This window comes from Phyllobates terribilis, unplaced genomic scaffold (genome assembly GCF_046119375.1).
Source record: "Phyllobates terribilis strain yellow unplaced genomic scaffold, ASM4611937v1 Scaffold_7__3_contigs__length_470593459, whole genome shotgun sequence".
NCBI classification, from domain to species: Eukaryota; Metazoa; Chordata; class Amphibia; order Anura; family Dendrobatidae; genus Phyllobates; species Phyllobates terribilis.
In genome coordinates this window covers 269484874-269499429 of record NW_027362767.1, presented here as the reverse complement: position 1 = coordinate 269499429, position 14556 = coordinate 269484874, and the positions used below count along the sequence as shown (strand labels likewise).

Here is a 14556-nt window from a genome sequence, read left to right as displayed (position 1 = left end):
CCCTTAGCAGTGGTTTCCTAGCTGCTATTTTACCATGAAGGCCTGCTGTACAAAGTCTCCTCTTAACAGTTGTTGAAGAGATGTGTCTGCTGCTAGAACTCTGTGTGGCATTGACCTGGTCTCTAATCTGAGCTGCTGTTAACCTGCGATTTCTGAGGCTAGTGACTCGGATAAACTTATCCTCAGAAGCAGAGGTGACTCTTGGTCTTCCTTTCCTGGGGCGGTCCTCATGTGAGCCAGTTTCTTTGTAGCACTTGATGGTTTTTGCAACTGCACTTTGTAGCATCGGCATCTCAGCCCCCTGCCAGGCAGAGACGCCGTCCCTCTCACTGCCGCGCTCCCCACCCGGCATCCTCCAGCGCTCCTCTTCCTGCTTCTGCCGGCGCACGCAGCTTCCCGGGCACTGTGCTTAGGGCGCGCGCGCGCTCCCTCCCTCTTAAAGGGGCCGTGCGCGCCGCCCTAAGGAGTCCCCGGCCAATTGCCGGAGGTCCTCCCATATATAAAGCACCTCCTCCAATATGGAGGTGCCCGAGCAATAGTTGATGCACAGTGTACTTACCTCTGCTTCAGCCCTCAGGTCCCGCTGCTAGCCTGACTACTAGTCCTGCCCGCCAGCCTGACTATCAGTCCAGTCCGCCAGCTTGACCACTCTCCAGCCCAACAGTCTGTCTTCCGTTCACTCCCCCAGTCTGTCTATGGGCTTTGCCAGCCTGCTTACCTGGAAGCACCTGCCTGTTACCTGTCAGCCTACCTGGAGGCTCCCGCCTGTCACTTGCCGTGACCACCTGTCTGCCTACCTGGAGGCTCCTGCCCGTCACTTGCTGTGACCACCTGACAGCCTACCTAGAGGCTCCTGCCTGTCACTTGCCGTGACCACCTGACAGCCTACCTAGAGGCTTCCGCCTGTCGCCTGCTGTCTCTGCCAGTTCATCTACCCGGATCTCTCGTCAGCCTGCCTGCTGTGCCCATCTGCAGTATCGGTCAGTCCCAGCCATCTGACCCGTGGGAGTCACCTGCTCTCTTACAAGGTCGTCCCCAGAGTAGCACCTGGTCCCTCTGCTCGGTCCCTCCCTGGTCACGGAGTCGTTAGCCGCCGTACGACCTAGGTCGGTCCAAGTTGATACTTAGTTACGCCCCTCTTGGTCTCTCCTTGCACCGCAGCACAGAGGTTCCACCACCCGGATCCGTAACAGTTTGCTCGGGCCATGGAACCCGGTGGCCCCCAAGCTCCTTCGCTCTCTGAGCTGTACCAGGAACAGGAAACCATCCTGAACTTCCTGCGGAGTGTCAACTCCCGCCTGGACACACTGACTGTTCCACCTGTGTCCGCCTCGAGTCGTGCGACTCCCGCTCCGGCAGCGCCGCTGCCCACCAATACCACGGCATCCAACCCAGGTCCCCGGCTTTCTGCACCTCCTAGTTTTGGAGGCGACCCCGCTCTAGCTCGGGGTTTCATAAACCAGTGCACCCTGCACTTTGAACTTTTGGCACATCAGTTTCCCTCCGACTGGGCCAAGGTGGCGTTCATCGTGTCTCACCTTACTGGAGAAGCACTGGCATGGCTAAATCCCCTGTGGGAGAGAGGGGATCCCCTGGTGTCCGATCTATCGTCTTTCCTCGTTGCTTTCCGGAAAGTCTTCGATGAACCTGGATGAAAATCCTCTACTGCCTCCTCTCTGCTTCGTATCCGCCAAGGGAGTCTCACCGTGGGCAAATATGCCATACGGTTCCGTATCCTTGCTTCTGAGCTTGCCTGGGACAACGAGGCCCTCGTGTCCATCTTCTGGGAGGGCCTTTCCGGTCGGATTAAGGACGAGTTAGCCGGCCGGGACATTCCTACCACCCTGGATGACCTGGTGTCGCTAGCTACACGGATTGACATCCGTTTCCTGGAACGTGCTAAAGAGACTACCCGGGAGTGAAGATTTCCTCGTCTTGCTCCTACTTTCCAGAGACCTGCCTCTCAATTAGCAACTCCCCCCGGCACGCTCGTCCGAACCCAAGCAGGTCGACCAGACCAAGATGGTCAAATCTTGCCAAGAGTCACGCCGAGCCGAGGGGAGCTGTTTCTACTGTGGCAGTAAGGAGCACTTCATCAGTTCCTGCCCGGTGAAGCCGGGAAACGCCAGTGTCTAGGACCGCTCGGAAAGGTCATCCTAGGCAAAAGTAAACCCTCTCCTTCCCTGATTTTGTCTGTCTTCATCTCCTGGGGAGAGAACCGCTACTTTGAAATTGCACACCTAGATTCCAGAGCTGCTGGGAACCTCATTTCCCAGTCCCTGGTAGAGAAATATCACATTCCCACCAAACCTCTGGCTGAACCATTGGCAGTCGCCTCCGTGGATGGAAGACAATCCTGCTCTTCACAGAACCTATAACCCTGCAGGTGGGAATGCTGCACTCTGAGAGGATCTCCTTCCATGTGCTTTCCGGTCTCTCTCACTCCCTATTGCTAGGTCTACCCTGGCTTCAGAAACATGAACCTGTGCTGAATTGGCAATCTGGTGAAGTTCTCCGTTGGGGGCAGGATTGCCATAAGACCTGCCTAGTCCCGGTCCGCCCGGTTTGTCCTCCACCCACCCCGGCTAATCTACCCGGTTTACCGGCACCTTACTGGTCCTATGCAGATGTCTTCGACAAAAAGGAAGCAGAGACACTGCCACCTCATAGGCCATATGATTGCCCGATCGACCTGATATCCGGAGCCACTTCACCCCATGGGCGTATTTACCCGTTGTCGTCGGCCGAAACCCGGGCCATGTCGGAGTACATTGAGGAAAATCTGGCTAGGGGATTCATCCGGAAATCTACCTCCCCGGCTCTAGGCGGATTCTTCTTCGTCAAGAAGAAGGATGGCTCGCTAAGCCCCTGTATTGACTATAGAGGACTCAATCAAATCACGGTCAAAAATAAATACCCCCTGCCGTTCATCTCCGAGTTGTTTGACTGCCTTAAGAGCGCCAGGATCTTTTCCAAGCTGGATCTACGTGGGGCGTATAACCTGGTCCGGATCCGTCAAGGAGACGAGTGGAAGATGGCATTCAATACCCGGGACGGTCACTATGAATACCGTGTGATGCCCTTCGGTCTCTGCAATGCTCCCGCCGTCTTCCAAGAATTAGTCAATGACATCTTCCGTGACCTTCTATATTCCTGCGTGGTGGTGTACCTGGACGACATCTTGGTCTTCTCTCCGGACCTTCCCACACACCGGGAGGATGTTCGTCAGGTCCTGCTTAGGCTCAGGCAGAATCACCTCCATGCCAAATTTGAGAAGTGCCTCTTCAAGCAGACCTCCCTTCCGTTCCTGGGCTATATTATCTCCCAGACAGGTCTACGAATGGACCCCGAGAAGCTCTCTGCCGCCTTAAAATGGCCCCGTCCGGAGGGGTTGAAGGCGATTCAGCGATTCCTGGGCTTCGCCAATTACTACCGTCTCTTCATCCCGTACTTCTCTTCCCGGACTGCTCCCATCTCTGCGCTCACCCGTAAGGGAGCAAATCCCAAGGTATGGCCACCCGAAGCTGACGAGGCCTTCCTTTCTTTAAAGCAAGCCTTCTCCTCTGCCCCAGTGCGGCACCATCCGGACTGCAACAAACAGTTCTTCCTGGAGATTGATGCTTCCTCATAAGGAGCCGGAGCGGTGCTCACCCAAAGATCTTCATCCGGGAGAATGGTAACCTGCGGCTTCTTCTCTAAACTCTTCTCCTCGTCTGAGCGCAACTACTCCATAGGAGACCGAGAACTGCTAGCCATCAAATTGGCGCTGGAGCAGTGGCGTTACCTGCTTGAAGGGGCTCTATACCCAGTGATCATCTATACTGATCACAAAAACCTTGCATATCTCCAGAATGCCCAAAGACTCAATCCGTGTCAGGCCCGGTGGTCTTTGTTCTTCACTCGCTTCGACTGTATCCTACATTTCCGCCCGACGGACAAGAATGTTAAAGCTGACGCCTTGTCCCGATCCTTCCTGTCCTCCGATCTAGAGGAGGAGCCTATGCACATCATTGACCCCTCCAAACTGATGAGTATGGCCCCCTTAGATCTGACTCGTCTCCCACCCGGAAAGACGTTTGTAGCGGTTCCAGATCGGGAGAAGATTCTTCACTGGGGTCATTCATCTAAACTAGCCTGCCATGCCGGTCAGAAGAAAACTTTCCTACTCATTACCCGGCATTACTGGTGGCCTACCCTGCGCAAGGATGTGGTAGACTTCGTCTCGGCCTGTTCGTCTTGTGCCCGCAACAAAGTTCCAAGACATCTTCCAGCCGGTCACCTCCTGCCTCTTCCCGTACCTGCTGGCCCTTGGCAACACATTGCTATGAACTTTATTACAGATCTCCCTGTTTCTGCCGGCTGTACAGTCATTTGGGTGGTCGCCGACCGCTTTTCTAAAATGGCCCACTTCATCCCTCTGCCTGGTCTCCTGTCTGCATCAGAGCTGGCTAAGGACTTCTTCCTTCACATCTTCCGTCTCCATGGCCTACCCCTCCACATTGTGTCGGATCGAGGGGTTCAATTCACCTCACGCTTCTGGAGAGCTACGTGTAAGCTGCTGGATGTCACCCTGAATTTCTCCTCCACTTACCATCCACAGTCCAATGGCCAAGTGGAGCGAATCAACCAGATCCTTACCAGCTACCTCCAGCACTTTGTTAATGCTCACCATACCGATTGGGTGGACCTCCTACCATGGGCCGAATTCTCTTACAACAACCATGAGAGCGAATCGACTTCCAAGTCCCCGTTCTTTGTAGTCTATGGTCAACATCCCCGGATTCCGTTTCCCGTCTCCGCTGCTGTGGACAACCCTGCCGCGGAGTCTCTGATCAGCGAATTTTCCACCATTTGGGAAAATACTAGGTCCGCACGTCTTCAGACCTCCGAGCGGATGAAGAGATATGCTGACAAGAGACTTCTGGATCCGCCTCAATTCCGTCCGGGAGACAAGGTTTGGCTCTCCTCCAAACATGTTTGGCTCAAAATACCCTCCTACAAGTTGGGTCCTCGGTTCTTCGGTCCATTTGAAGTCCTCAAACAAATCAACCCAGTGACCTACAAGTTAAAACTCCCGGCCACCTTACGGATTCCCAACTCCTTCCATGTATCTCTCCTCAAACCAGTTGTGTTTAATTCTTTTTCCAACAGTCCAGGTACTCCCCCTGCTCCGGTTTCCGCTGAGGACGTTTTTGAGGTAGAGAACAGTCTGGCCACCAAGAGGGTAAGAGGAAAAACCTTTTTTTCTGGTGGATTGGAAGAGGTTTGGCCCAGAGGAGAGAACTTGGGAACCCAGGGAGAACATTCATGGCCCGCTTCTCCTTGAAAAATATCTTTCTGGCCTAAAAAAGAGGGGGCGTAAAGGGGAGGGGGTACTGTAGCATCGGCGTCTCTGCCCCCTGCCAGGCAGAGACGCCGTCCCTCTCACCGCCGCGCTCCCCGCCCGGCGGCCTCCAGCGCTCCTGTTCCTGCTTCTTCCTCTTAAAGGGGCAGCGCATCGCCCTAAAGAGTCCCCGGCCAATTGCCGGAGGTCCTCCCATATATAAAGCACCTCCTCCAATATGGAGGTGCCCAAGCAATAGTTGATGCACAGTGTACTTACCTCTGCTTCAGCCCTCAGGCCCCGCTGCTAGCCTGACTACTAGTCCTGCCCGCCAGCCTGACTATCAGTTCAGTCCGCCAGCCTGACTACTCTCCAGCCCGACAGTCTGTCTTCCGTTCAGTCCCCCAGTCTGTCTATGGGCTTTGCCCGCCTGCTTACCTGGAAGCACCTGCCTGTTACCCGTCAGCCTACCTGGAGGCTCCCGCCTGTCACTTGCTATGACCACCTGACAGCCTACCTAGAGGCTCCCGCCTGTCGCCTGCTGTCTCTGCCAGTTCATCTACCCGGATCTCTCGTCAGCCTGCCTGCTGCGCCCATCTGCAGTATCGGTCAGTCCCAGCCATCTGACCCGTGGGAGTCACCTGCTCTCTTACAAGGTCATCCCCAGAGTAGCACCTGGTCCCTCTGCTCGGTCCCTCCCTGGTCACGGAGTCGTTAGCCGCCGTACGACCTAGGTCGGTCCGAGTTGATACTTAGTTACGCCCCTCTGGGTCCCTCCTTGCACCGCAGCACAGAGGTTCCACCACCCGGATCCGTAACACACTTGGGGACACTTTCAAGTTTGCTCAATTTTTCAGACTGACTGACCTTCATTTCTTAAAGTAATGATGGCCACTCGTTTTTCTTTATTTAGCTGCTTTTTTCTTGCCATAATACAAATTCTAACAGTCTATTCAGTAGGACTATCAGCTATGTATCCACCAGACTTCTGCACAAAACAACTGATGGTCCCAACCCCATTTATAAGGCAAGAAATCCCACTTATTAAACCTGACAGGACACACCTGTGAAGTGAAAACCATTTCCGGTGACTACTGTTATGATAGGCTACAAGCACCAAGGAAAGACAGGAGATCTGTCCCTACAATAGAACTAAGCTAGATCCCTACGATGTAACGGGGAACCTGATCCTGCGATCAGACCCGCTAAAGTCCTCAGCTAGTCTGAACGAAGACCTATAGATGTGAGGGAGGGATCCCTACAAGAACTAGGGACTGGGAGAAAGATGGACACCTCCTAGCAGAAATTGTAGCAGTAAAAAGACAAAACACACAACATAGAACATAAAGGTCAAAAGACCTAGCTAAACTGACTGAGAAAGGTTACAAAGCACCTGGCTAGCTTAAGAGTAGAAATTACAATGAAGTCCAGCATAGCCAAAAGGGCGGAGCAGGATTAAATAGGCAAAAAGGTCATGTGACCAGCAAAATAGAAAAAAAACTAACAGGAGAGTTCTAACAGTACCCCCTCTTCTAAGAGGATCCTCCGGATCCCCTAGGACCAGGCCTATCAGGAAATCTCCTATGAAACGCTCTGACAAGTCTGGAAGCAGAAACATCATCCGCCCTCACCCATGAGTTATCCTCGGGACCGAAACCCTTCCAAGCGACGAGATACTGCAAACTCCCCCTATACCATCTAGAATTAAGGATGCGGGAAATTTCATATTCCCCGTCCTCCACCACCGGAGGAACAGTGGCAGTGGCGTCTCTATCTGATACATCAGCTTTTTTCAATAGAGAAACATGAAACACCGGATTAATCTTCCAGGAGGTAGGAACCTCCAACCTAACAGCAGTTTGGTTAACTAAATGAAGCACCTTAAAGGGCCCTACAAACTTGAGACCCAATTTTTTAGAAGGAATCCTCAACCGCAGATTCTTAGAGGACAACCAAACCATGTCACCAACCGTAAACAAAACCTCTTGACGTTTCCTGTCAAAGCACCTCTTAGATTTTTTGTTAGCCTCCTGAAGATTACCACGCACATCCGTCCAAACTCTCTCCAAATCACCGGAAAAACTCTCCTCCTCAGGCACAGCCGATACCAATTTGGAGAATGACCCAAAAGACGGATGTCTCCCAGAACAACAAAAAAAAGGCGAACACCCAGCAGAAGAGGATGTATGGTTGTTAAGAGCAAATTCAGCAAGTGGCAGAAACTCAGACCACCCCTCTTGATTGTCTGCCACAAAACAACGCAAGAACTGCTCAACATCCTGGTTCTTTCTTTCTGTCTGGCCATTAGACTCAGGATGATATCCGGATGAAAACGACAAATGAACTCCCAACCTGTCACAAAAGGCACGCCAAAAACGAGCCACGAACTGAGGTCCCCTATCAGAAACAATGTCAGTAGGAACACCATGTAGTCTGACAATTTCCTTGACAAAGGCCTTAGCGAGTGTCTTAGCGCAGGGCAGTTTGATGAAGGGAACCAAGTGACACATCTTGCTAAAACGGTCCACGACCACCCAGATGACCATGAAACCCTCAGAGGAGGGAAGGTCAGTAATAAAGTCCATAGCCAGATGCGTCCAAGGTGCACTAGGAACCTCCAGAGGGCAAAGCAACCCCGCAGCAGGAGTATGAGAAGACTTAGATCTAGCACACACAGTACATTGACGCACCCACTTAATGACTTCCTTCTGCCATCCAGGCCACCAAAAACTGAGACCCACAAGTCTCTTGATCTCAGAAATTCCTGGATGACCTGCCAACCGAGACTCATGACACTCAACAAACAAATCTCTCCTAAAGGTCCTAGGCACAAACAACCTCCCATGGGGAGTGTTAGATGGGGCATTCTCCTGTGCTTTAAGAATCTCATCTTCCAAAACGGAGTCCAATGCAGCAATCACAACACCTTCTTGTAAAATGCTCTCCTCCTCCTCAGCACCGACCATGGGAGAAAAGCTGCGAGACAAAGCATCAGCTTTAACATTATTGGTACCCGGGATGTAAGTAACGGAAAAATTAAACCGCGAAAAAAAAAGTGCCCACCTAGCCTGACGGGCATTCAAGCGCTTGGCAGCATCAAGATAGATCAGATTTTTATGATCAGTGAAAACCTGAATGGGAAATTCAGCACCTTCCAAGAGATGATGCCAGTGTTCAAATGCGAGTTTAATAGCCAGCAATTCCCGATTACCAATATCGTAATTAAGTTCAGTCTCAGAAAATTTTTTGAAAAAAAGGCACAGGGATGTACTCCATCCTTGTTTTCCTGAGACAACACCGCACCGACCCCCACAGAAGAAGCATTAACCTCAACCAAAAACGGCTTAGTCACATCAGGCTGCATAAGGATGGGAGCAGAGGTGAACCTCTCCTTTAGAAACATAAACGCCTCAATGGCCTCAGTAGTCCACTGAACCGCATTAGCACCTTTCCTGGGGAGATCGGTCAGTGGTTTAACAATAATAGAAACATTTTTAATGAATTTTCTGTAATAATTGGCGAAACCCAAAAACCTCTGTATCGATTTCAAACCAATAGGCCTAGGCCATTCCTGCACAGCTTGAACTTTCACCGGGTCCATCTCAAAGCCCTCGCTGGAGATAATGTAGCCCAAAAAACTAATTCTCTGTTCAGCGAACTCACATTTCTCCAGCTTAGCAAAAAGCGAATTGTCCATTAATAACTGTAAAACCTCACGTACGCTCCGCCAATGAGACTCCAGGTCAGGCGAATAAATCAAAATCTCATCCAAATACACAACCACATTTTTGCCGATCAAAGGTCTAAGGATGTCATTAATCAGATTCTGAAAAAATGCTGGTGCATTGGTAAGACCAAAAGGCATAACCAGATTCTCAAAATGACCCACAGGAGTGTTAAAAGCAGTCTTCCATTCATCACCCTCCTTCATGCGCAACAAATTGTATGCCCCCCGGGAGATCAATTTTAGAGAACCACTTGGCCCCCACTAACTGGTTAAACAAATCAGGAATCAATGGCAGTGGGTAAGGATTACGTACAGTAATTTTATTAATCTCGCGAAAGTCCAGACAAGGACGTAAACCGCCGTCCTTTTTTTTAACAAAAAAAAATCCAACAGCCACAGGTGACTTAGAGGGTCTGATATGACCGGTGGCCTAACTCGTCTGTATGTATTCCTCCAAAGCCTTTCTCTCAGGAATAGTAAGATTAAATAAACGACTTTTAGGAAGAGTCGCTCCAGGGACAAATTCAATGGTACAATCATAGTCTCTATGGGGAGGCAAAATTTGCGACTCCTCAGAAAAAACTTTCCAAAAATCCTGAATAGGTACAGGTAAATCCCCTTTACCCACAGCAGCAATGCGCCCGTTACAACACTTGTCATAACACTTCGGGCTCCAGGACTTAATTTCATTAGTAGACCAATCCAGTACAGGATTGTGCAATTTTAACCAGGGTAACCCCAAAATTACTGGAGAAGGCAAATTATTTAATACTACCAAATCCAAATTTTCTTGGTGAATACCATTAATAGTGAGGGGAAATTCATAAACCTTGTGAGTAACACATTTCAAGGGAGAGCCATCGACAGAAACCACGGCAATAGGGGATGACAAAGGTTTGCGTTTTAATTTAAGTTTTTCCAAAAATCCCCCATCAATCACATTCAGAGTAGAACCACAATCCACAAATACCCGAAATTCAATCAATTCCTCCTGGACTGAGGTGCTTCCAGAAAGAAATACCCCCTTAGTGTTTAAACAGGCAATACGGGCGTAACTGACCTTTTTTTTTCTTTGTTCATACGAAGCACACAGTTCTTAATAAAGTAGTCAGATTTTCCGCAATAAAAGCACAAACCTTCAGAAAACCTGCGGTATTTTTTCCTGAGAGCGGGGTGACCGCCCCAATCTCCATCGGCTCTCCAATGTCAGTACAGACCCTCTCAAGACTAGGAGCTGACATGGCAAAGGATTTACTCTCATTAACCCTTGCACACAGTCTCCTGTCCACCTGTATAGCTAATTGCATTGCCTCCTGCAAGTTCCCAGGTGTAGGATAAGCAATGAGCAGATCTTTAACCCTTTCACCTAGCCCAGCAAGAAACAAACTTTTCAGAGCTGAATCGTTCCACCCCACCTGAGCAGACCACCGATGGAAGTGAGTACAATAATTTTCCACATTACCTGATCCCTGCCTCAAAAGTCTCAATTCCGTCTCAGCTGATCAGACACAATCAGGATCATCATACAACAACCCCAAAGCAGAAAAAAAACTATCTACTGATCTAAAGCACGGATCACTAGGTTGGAGAGAAAAGGCCCATCCCTGAGGTTCTTTGCGCAAAAGTGACATTATGAATCCTATGCGCTGTGATTCATCCCCAGAGGATCTGGGTCTCAAACGAAAATACAATAAACAAGCATTTTTAAAGGAAAAAAAATCTTGTTGTTCACCAAAAAATAAATCAGGCAATCGTACCTTTGGCTCCACAAAATGCGCTCCAGAACAGCTACTCACGTGTTGTTGGAGCTCGGCCACCTCCAGAGAGAGTCCCTGCAGGCGTTGAGCCAAATCCTGAACCGACACCATGATGGAAACTGGAGGTCTTTCCTTAGAGATATTTTTGGGCTGGACTTACTGTTATGATAGGCTACAAGCAATAAGGAAAGACAGGAGATCTGTCCCTACAATAGAACTAAGCTAGATCCCTACGATGTAACGGGGAACCTGATCCTGCGATCAGACCCGCTAAAGTCCTCAGCTAGTCTGAACGAAGACCTATAGATGTGAGGGAGGGATCCCTACAAGAACTAGGGACTGGGAGAAAGATGGACACCTCCTAGCAGAAATAGTAGCAGTAAAAAGACACACACACAACATAGAACATAAAGGTCAAAAGACCTAGCTAAACTGACTGAGAAAGGTTACAAAGCACCTGGCTAGTTTAAGAGTAGAAATTACAACGAAGTCCAGCATGGCCAGAAGGGTGGAGCAGGATTAAATAGGCAAAAAGGTTATGTGACCAGCAAAATAGAAAAAAAACTAACAGGAGAGTTCTAACAACTACCTCTTGAAGCTCACCAAGAGAATGCCAAGAGTCTGCAAAGTAGTCATCAAAGCAAAAGGTGGCTACTTTGAAGAACCTAGAATATAAGACATATTTTCAATTGTTTCACACTTTTTTGTTAAGTATATAATTCCACATGTGTTAATTCATAGTTTTGATGCCTTCAGTGTGAATGTACAATTTTCAAAGTCATGAAAATAAAGAAAAATCTTTAAATGAGAAGGTGTGTCCAAACTTTTGGTCTGTAGTGTACATCTAAATTCTACTTGGATACAGCCTGTAGTGTAAAGAATGGAGGTTTTATCATGGTTGCCATGGTGACTTCATTTAGGGTGTTACTCTATTGATCCAATTTATCATTATGCTTCTTAGAAAATGTATCGTAATGTATGTAAAATAGAGTACGTATCCTGCATAGATGTAGCCATGACAACCAGAAAGAAAACCTCCATACTTTGCACTGCAGCTGGAAAATATAGCAAAATAAGTTTACGTTACACAGACACTTATCTTCTGATTGTGTCACTAGATAACTAGATATATAGAAAGTTAAAGCCCCTCTAACTCCATATATCCTGGTGCAGGGCCTGGAGTGGGGGATTCAACGGGAATAACACAAATCATAGGATTTCTAGGACCCTCGAGGGGATGACCCACCGCTGAGCCGCATTCCCTAGACACTGAGATTAGTCAGGAATATCCGTGAAGGCATTTCTGAAGCAGATGACGCACACGCGTCCCCGATCAGTGTCCTGTGCGATGGCTGCGTGTATACGCTATATACTACGTGGTATGTAGGGCTGAGATGTTCTGGGGCTGGAGTGTTATCTGCCTACTATAGAGATGTAGCAGAGCGGAGTTTGTCCATAAAACTGCTTGTAACCCAAATAAATGATCACAGAGCACAATCCCTGCTCTTCTACATCTGGATATTTGATGTGGGACAGTGTCAGCCCAGACTATTAGGCCCAGACTAGACAACATCTAGGCCATTTTGATTTTTTCTTTCTGGAATGAAAGAACAGATATTCTGAATCATCGAACAAGTCACAGTAATGCCTATTCCATGCCAGAATATCAGACTTTCCAGATGATGCCGCAATGTTCCTACTTGTTGTGCTCCAGCCTTTCCTTTATACCCGAGCTTGAAGGGGCTAAGCCCGCCAGCGATCTGCCGGCATAAATAAATTATTATTGCCAGATCAAAGCATCCGGCGGGATCCAGATGTCAGACTGAACGTCGTGACTGCTGCTGACACCTGGTGGAGATTCGATAATACGGGCCAAGGAAATGAGACGAATCTGCAGACGATGTTGTACCTGGGGCAGATCCAGAATATATGGCAGTAAGTCTGGGAAGCAGCGTGGCTCACGGAGGGGCAGGAACCCAATGTCACTATGGGGCCACCGGAGCGACAGCTACTCTCATCTGTATCGGCTTGCGGAGGGAGACAATACAGTTACGCCCTGAGCACCCTGCCTCCCCCACTCTTTGCTCTGTATGATGCCAGCGTACCAGCACAGGTGGTGACGTTACCACACCGATCTGACGGCACTTTTCTCTTTATTTTCTGGGGCACTATTTCTTTTTTGTGGGGTTGAATCAGAGAGCATTATTTTGGTGGGGCACTACTGGGAGTATTATTACTCTTTTGGGGCATTAGTAATAGGTTAGGTACACAAAGAGGGAATTACTATTTATCACAGTGGGGGCATTATTAGTATGTGGTGCACAATGGGGGGCATTATTAGTATGTGATACATAGTGGGGGTATTTTTAGTATGCGGGGCTCAATGGGGGCATTATTAGTATGTAGTGCACAATTGGGGGCATTATTAGTATGTGGTGCACAGTGGGGGCATTATTAGTATGAGGGGCAGAATGGGGGGCATTATTAGTATGTAGTGCACAGTGGGAGCATTATTAGTATGAGGGGCAGAATGGGGGGCATTATTAGTATGTAGATCACAATGGGGGGCATTATTAGTATGTGATGCGCAGGGGAGGCATTATTAGTATGTGGGGCAGCAGAGCAGGTATAGTAATAGGTAATAGTCATGTAATCACCTGTATTTCAGCTGAACTGCCATCTACCACTATCCAGTTGCTGTATGGCGGTAACAGCTACACCCTTAATCTTGGTGATTTTTCATTCTGAATTTTGGGATTGATGTTAGATGTAAAACTGTCTTATGGAGTAAAAGATGGAGCAGTGGAACTGCTTTTCTCAGAGAGAAATGTTTCCTAGTTTATAGCCTGTAGATGTATTGGATTGAACTGTGATGTCTTGCAGTCTTATGTTTCTCCACTAGGTGGCAGACGTGTAAATGCTGCTGGGATCTGTAGATGATACAGCCAGTTCAGCAGATCTGTGATTGGATGAGCAGGAGTCATTGTGATCTTGTCAGGTCAGAGCATTTTCTATTTGCATAATTTCGGGGAACGATATCTTGAATTTAGCGAAGGCTGGTGAATAAAGATGTGGGAGTGAAGACATAATATGGCAGAGACTGGGCAACTCTCATACCTCCTGCTGAATGATGACGTTAAAAAAATCCACAAATGTGACGTAAGCTGAATATACATATATGAGTGAATGTAACCATAACTTACCTGGCAGAGACTATGGGGAGGGGCAGCGAGTCCTTCCTCCAGGAGACAGTGGGAAGAGGCGACCCCTGCACGTCACACAGTAAAGTTATCTCTGCTCCCAGGGCGGCAACCACATGGATTGGTGTGCCGAGGTCATGGGATCCATTCAGGTTTATTCTGGGCTTTGCTGAATAAGAGATTTACAGTGATGGGAAAATAGAAAACTGTACACTTCAGAAGGAAAATGTCATTTCTGGTGCATGCAGCACCTCTCCTCACCACTGATAACATTGCATAGACATCAGGGCAACAGCGCCCCCACCACAATGAGCAGTTAATATATAAATCTTAAAGAAGTACTCCCATCTAAGTTTTTATCCTCTTAATATATTGCAGTCATCATATTACATAGCACTGTGTACTTACAATTGCGCATTTTACCTTTCTACCCAGATAATTCTTTTGTTTTCCATTAGGTCTATGACATTACGTGATTAAAAACTCACTAGCTGAATCCATCTAAGCTCTATGTAGAAACAGGAGGTCAATTTTCCCTGTATGACTCAT

General features: G+C 48.6%; 1 protein-coding gene across 1 annotated transcript in view; it reads right to left on the bottom strand.

Annotated features, from left to right (window-relative positions):
- Positions 1 to 14556, bottom strand: part of HMCN2 (hemicentin 2) — a 145841-nt gene that overhangs the window by 53149 nt on the left and 78136 nt on the right. Inside the window, exon 22 of the mRNA XM_073640738.1 lies at positions 14011 to 14176. Within this exon, the coding sequence (XP_073496839.1) occupies positions 14011 to 14176 (166 nt within the window). The remainder of the gene's footprint in view (positions 1 to 14010; positions 14177 to 14556) is intronic.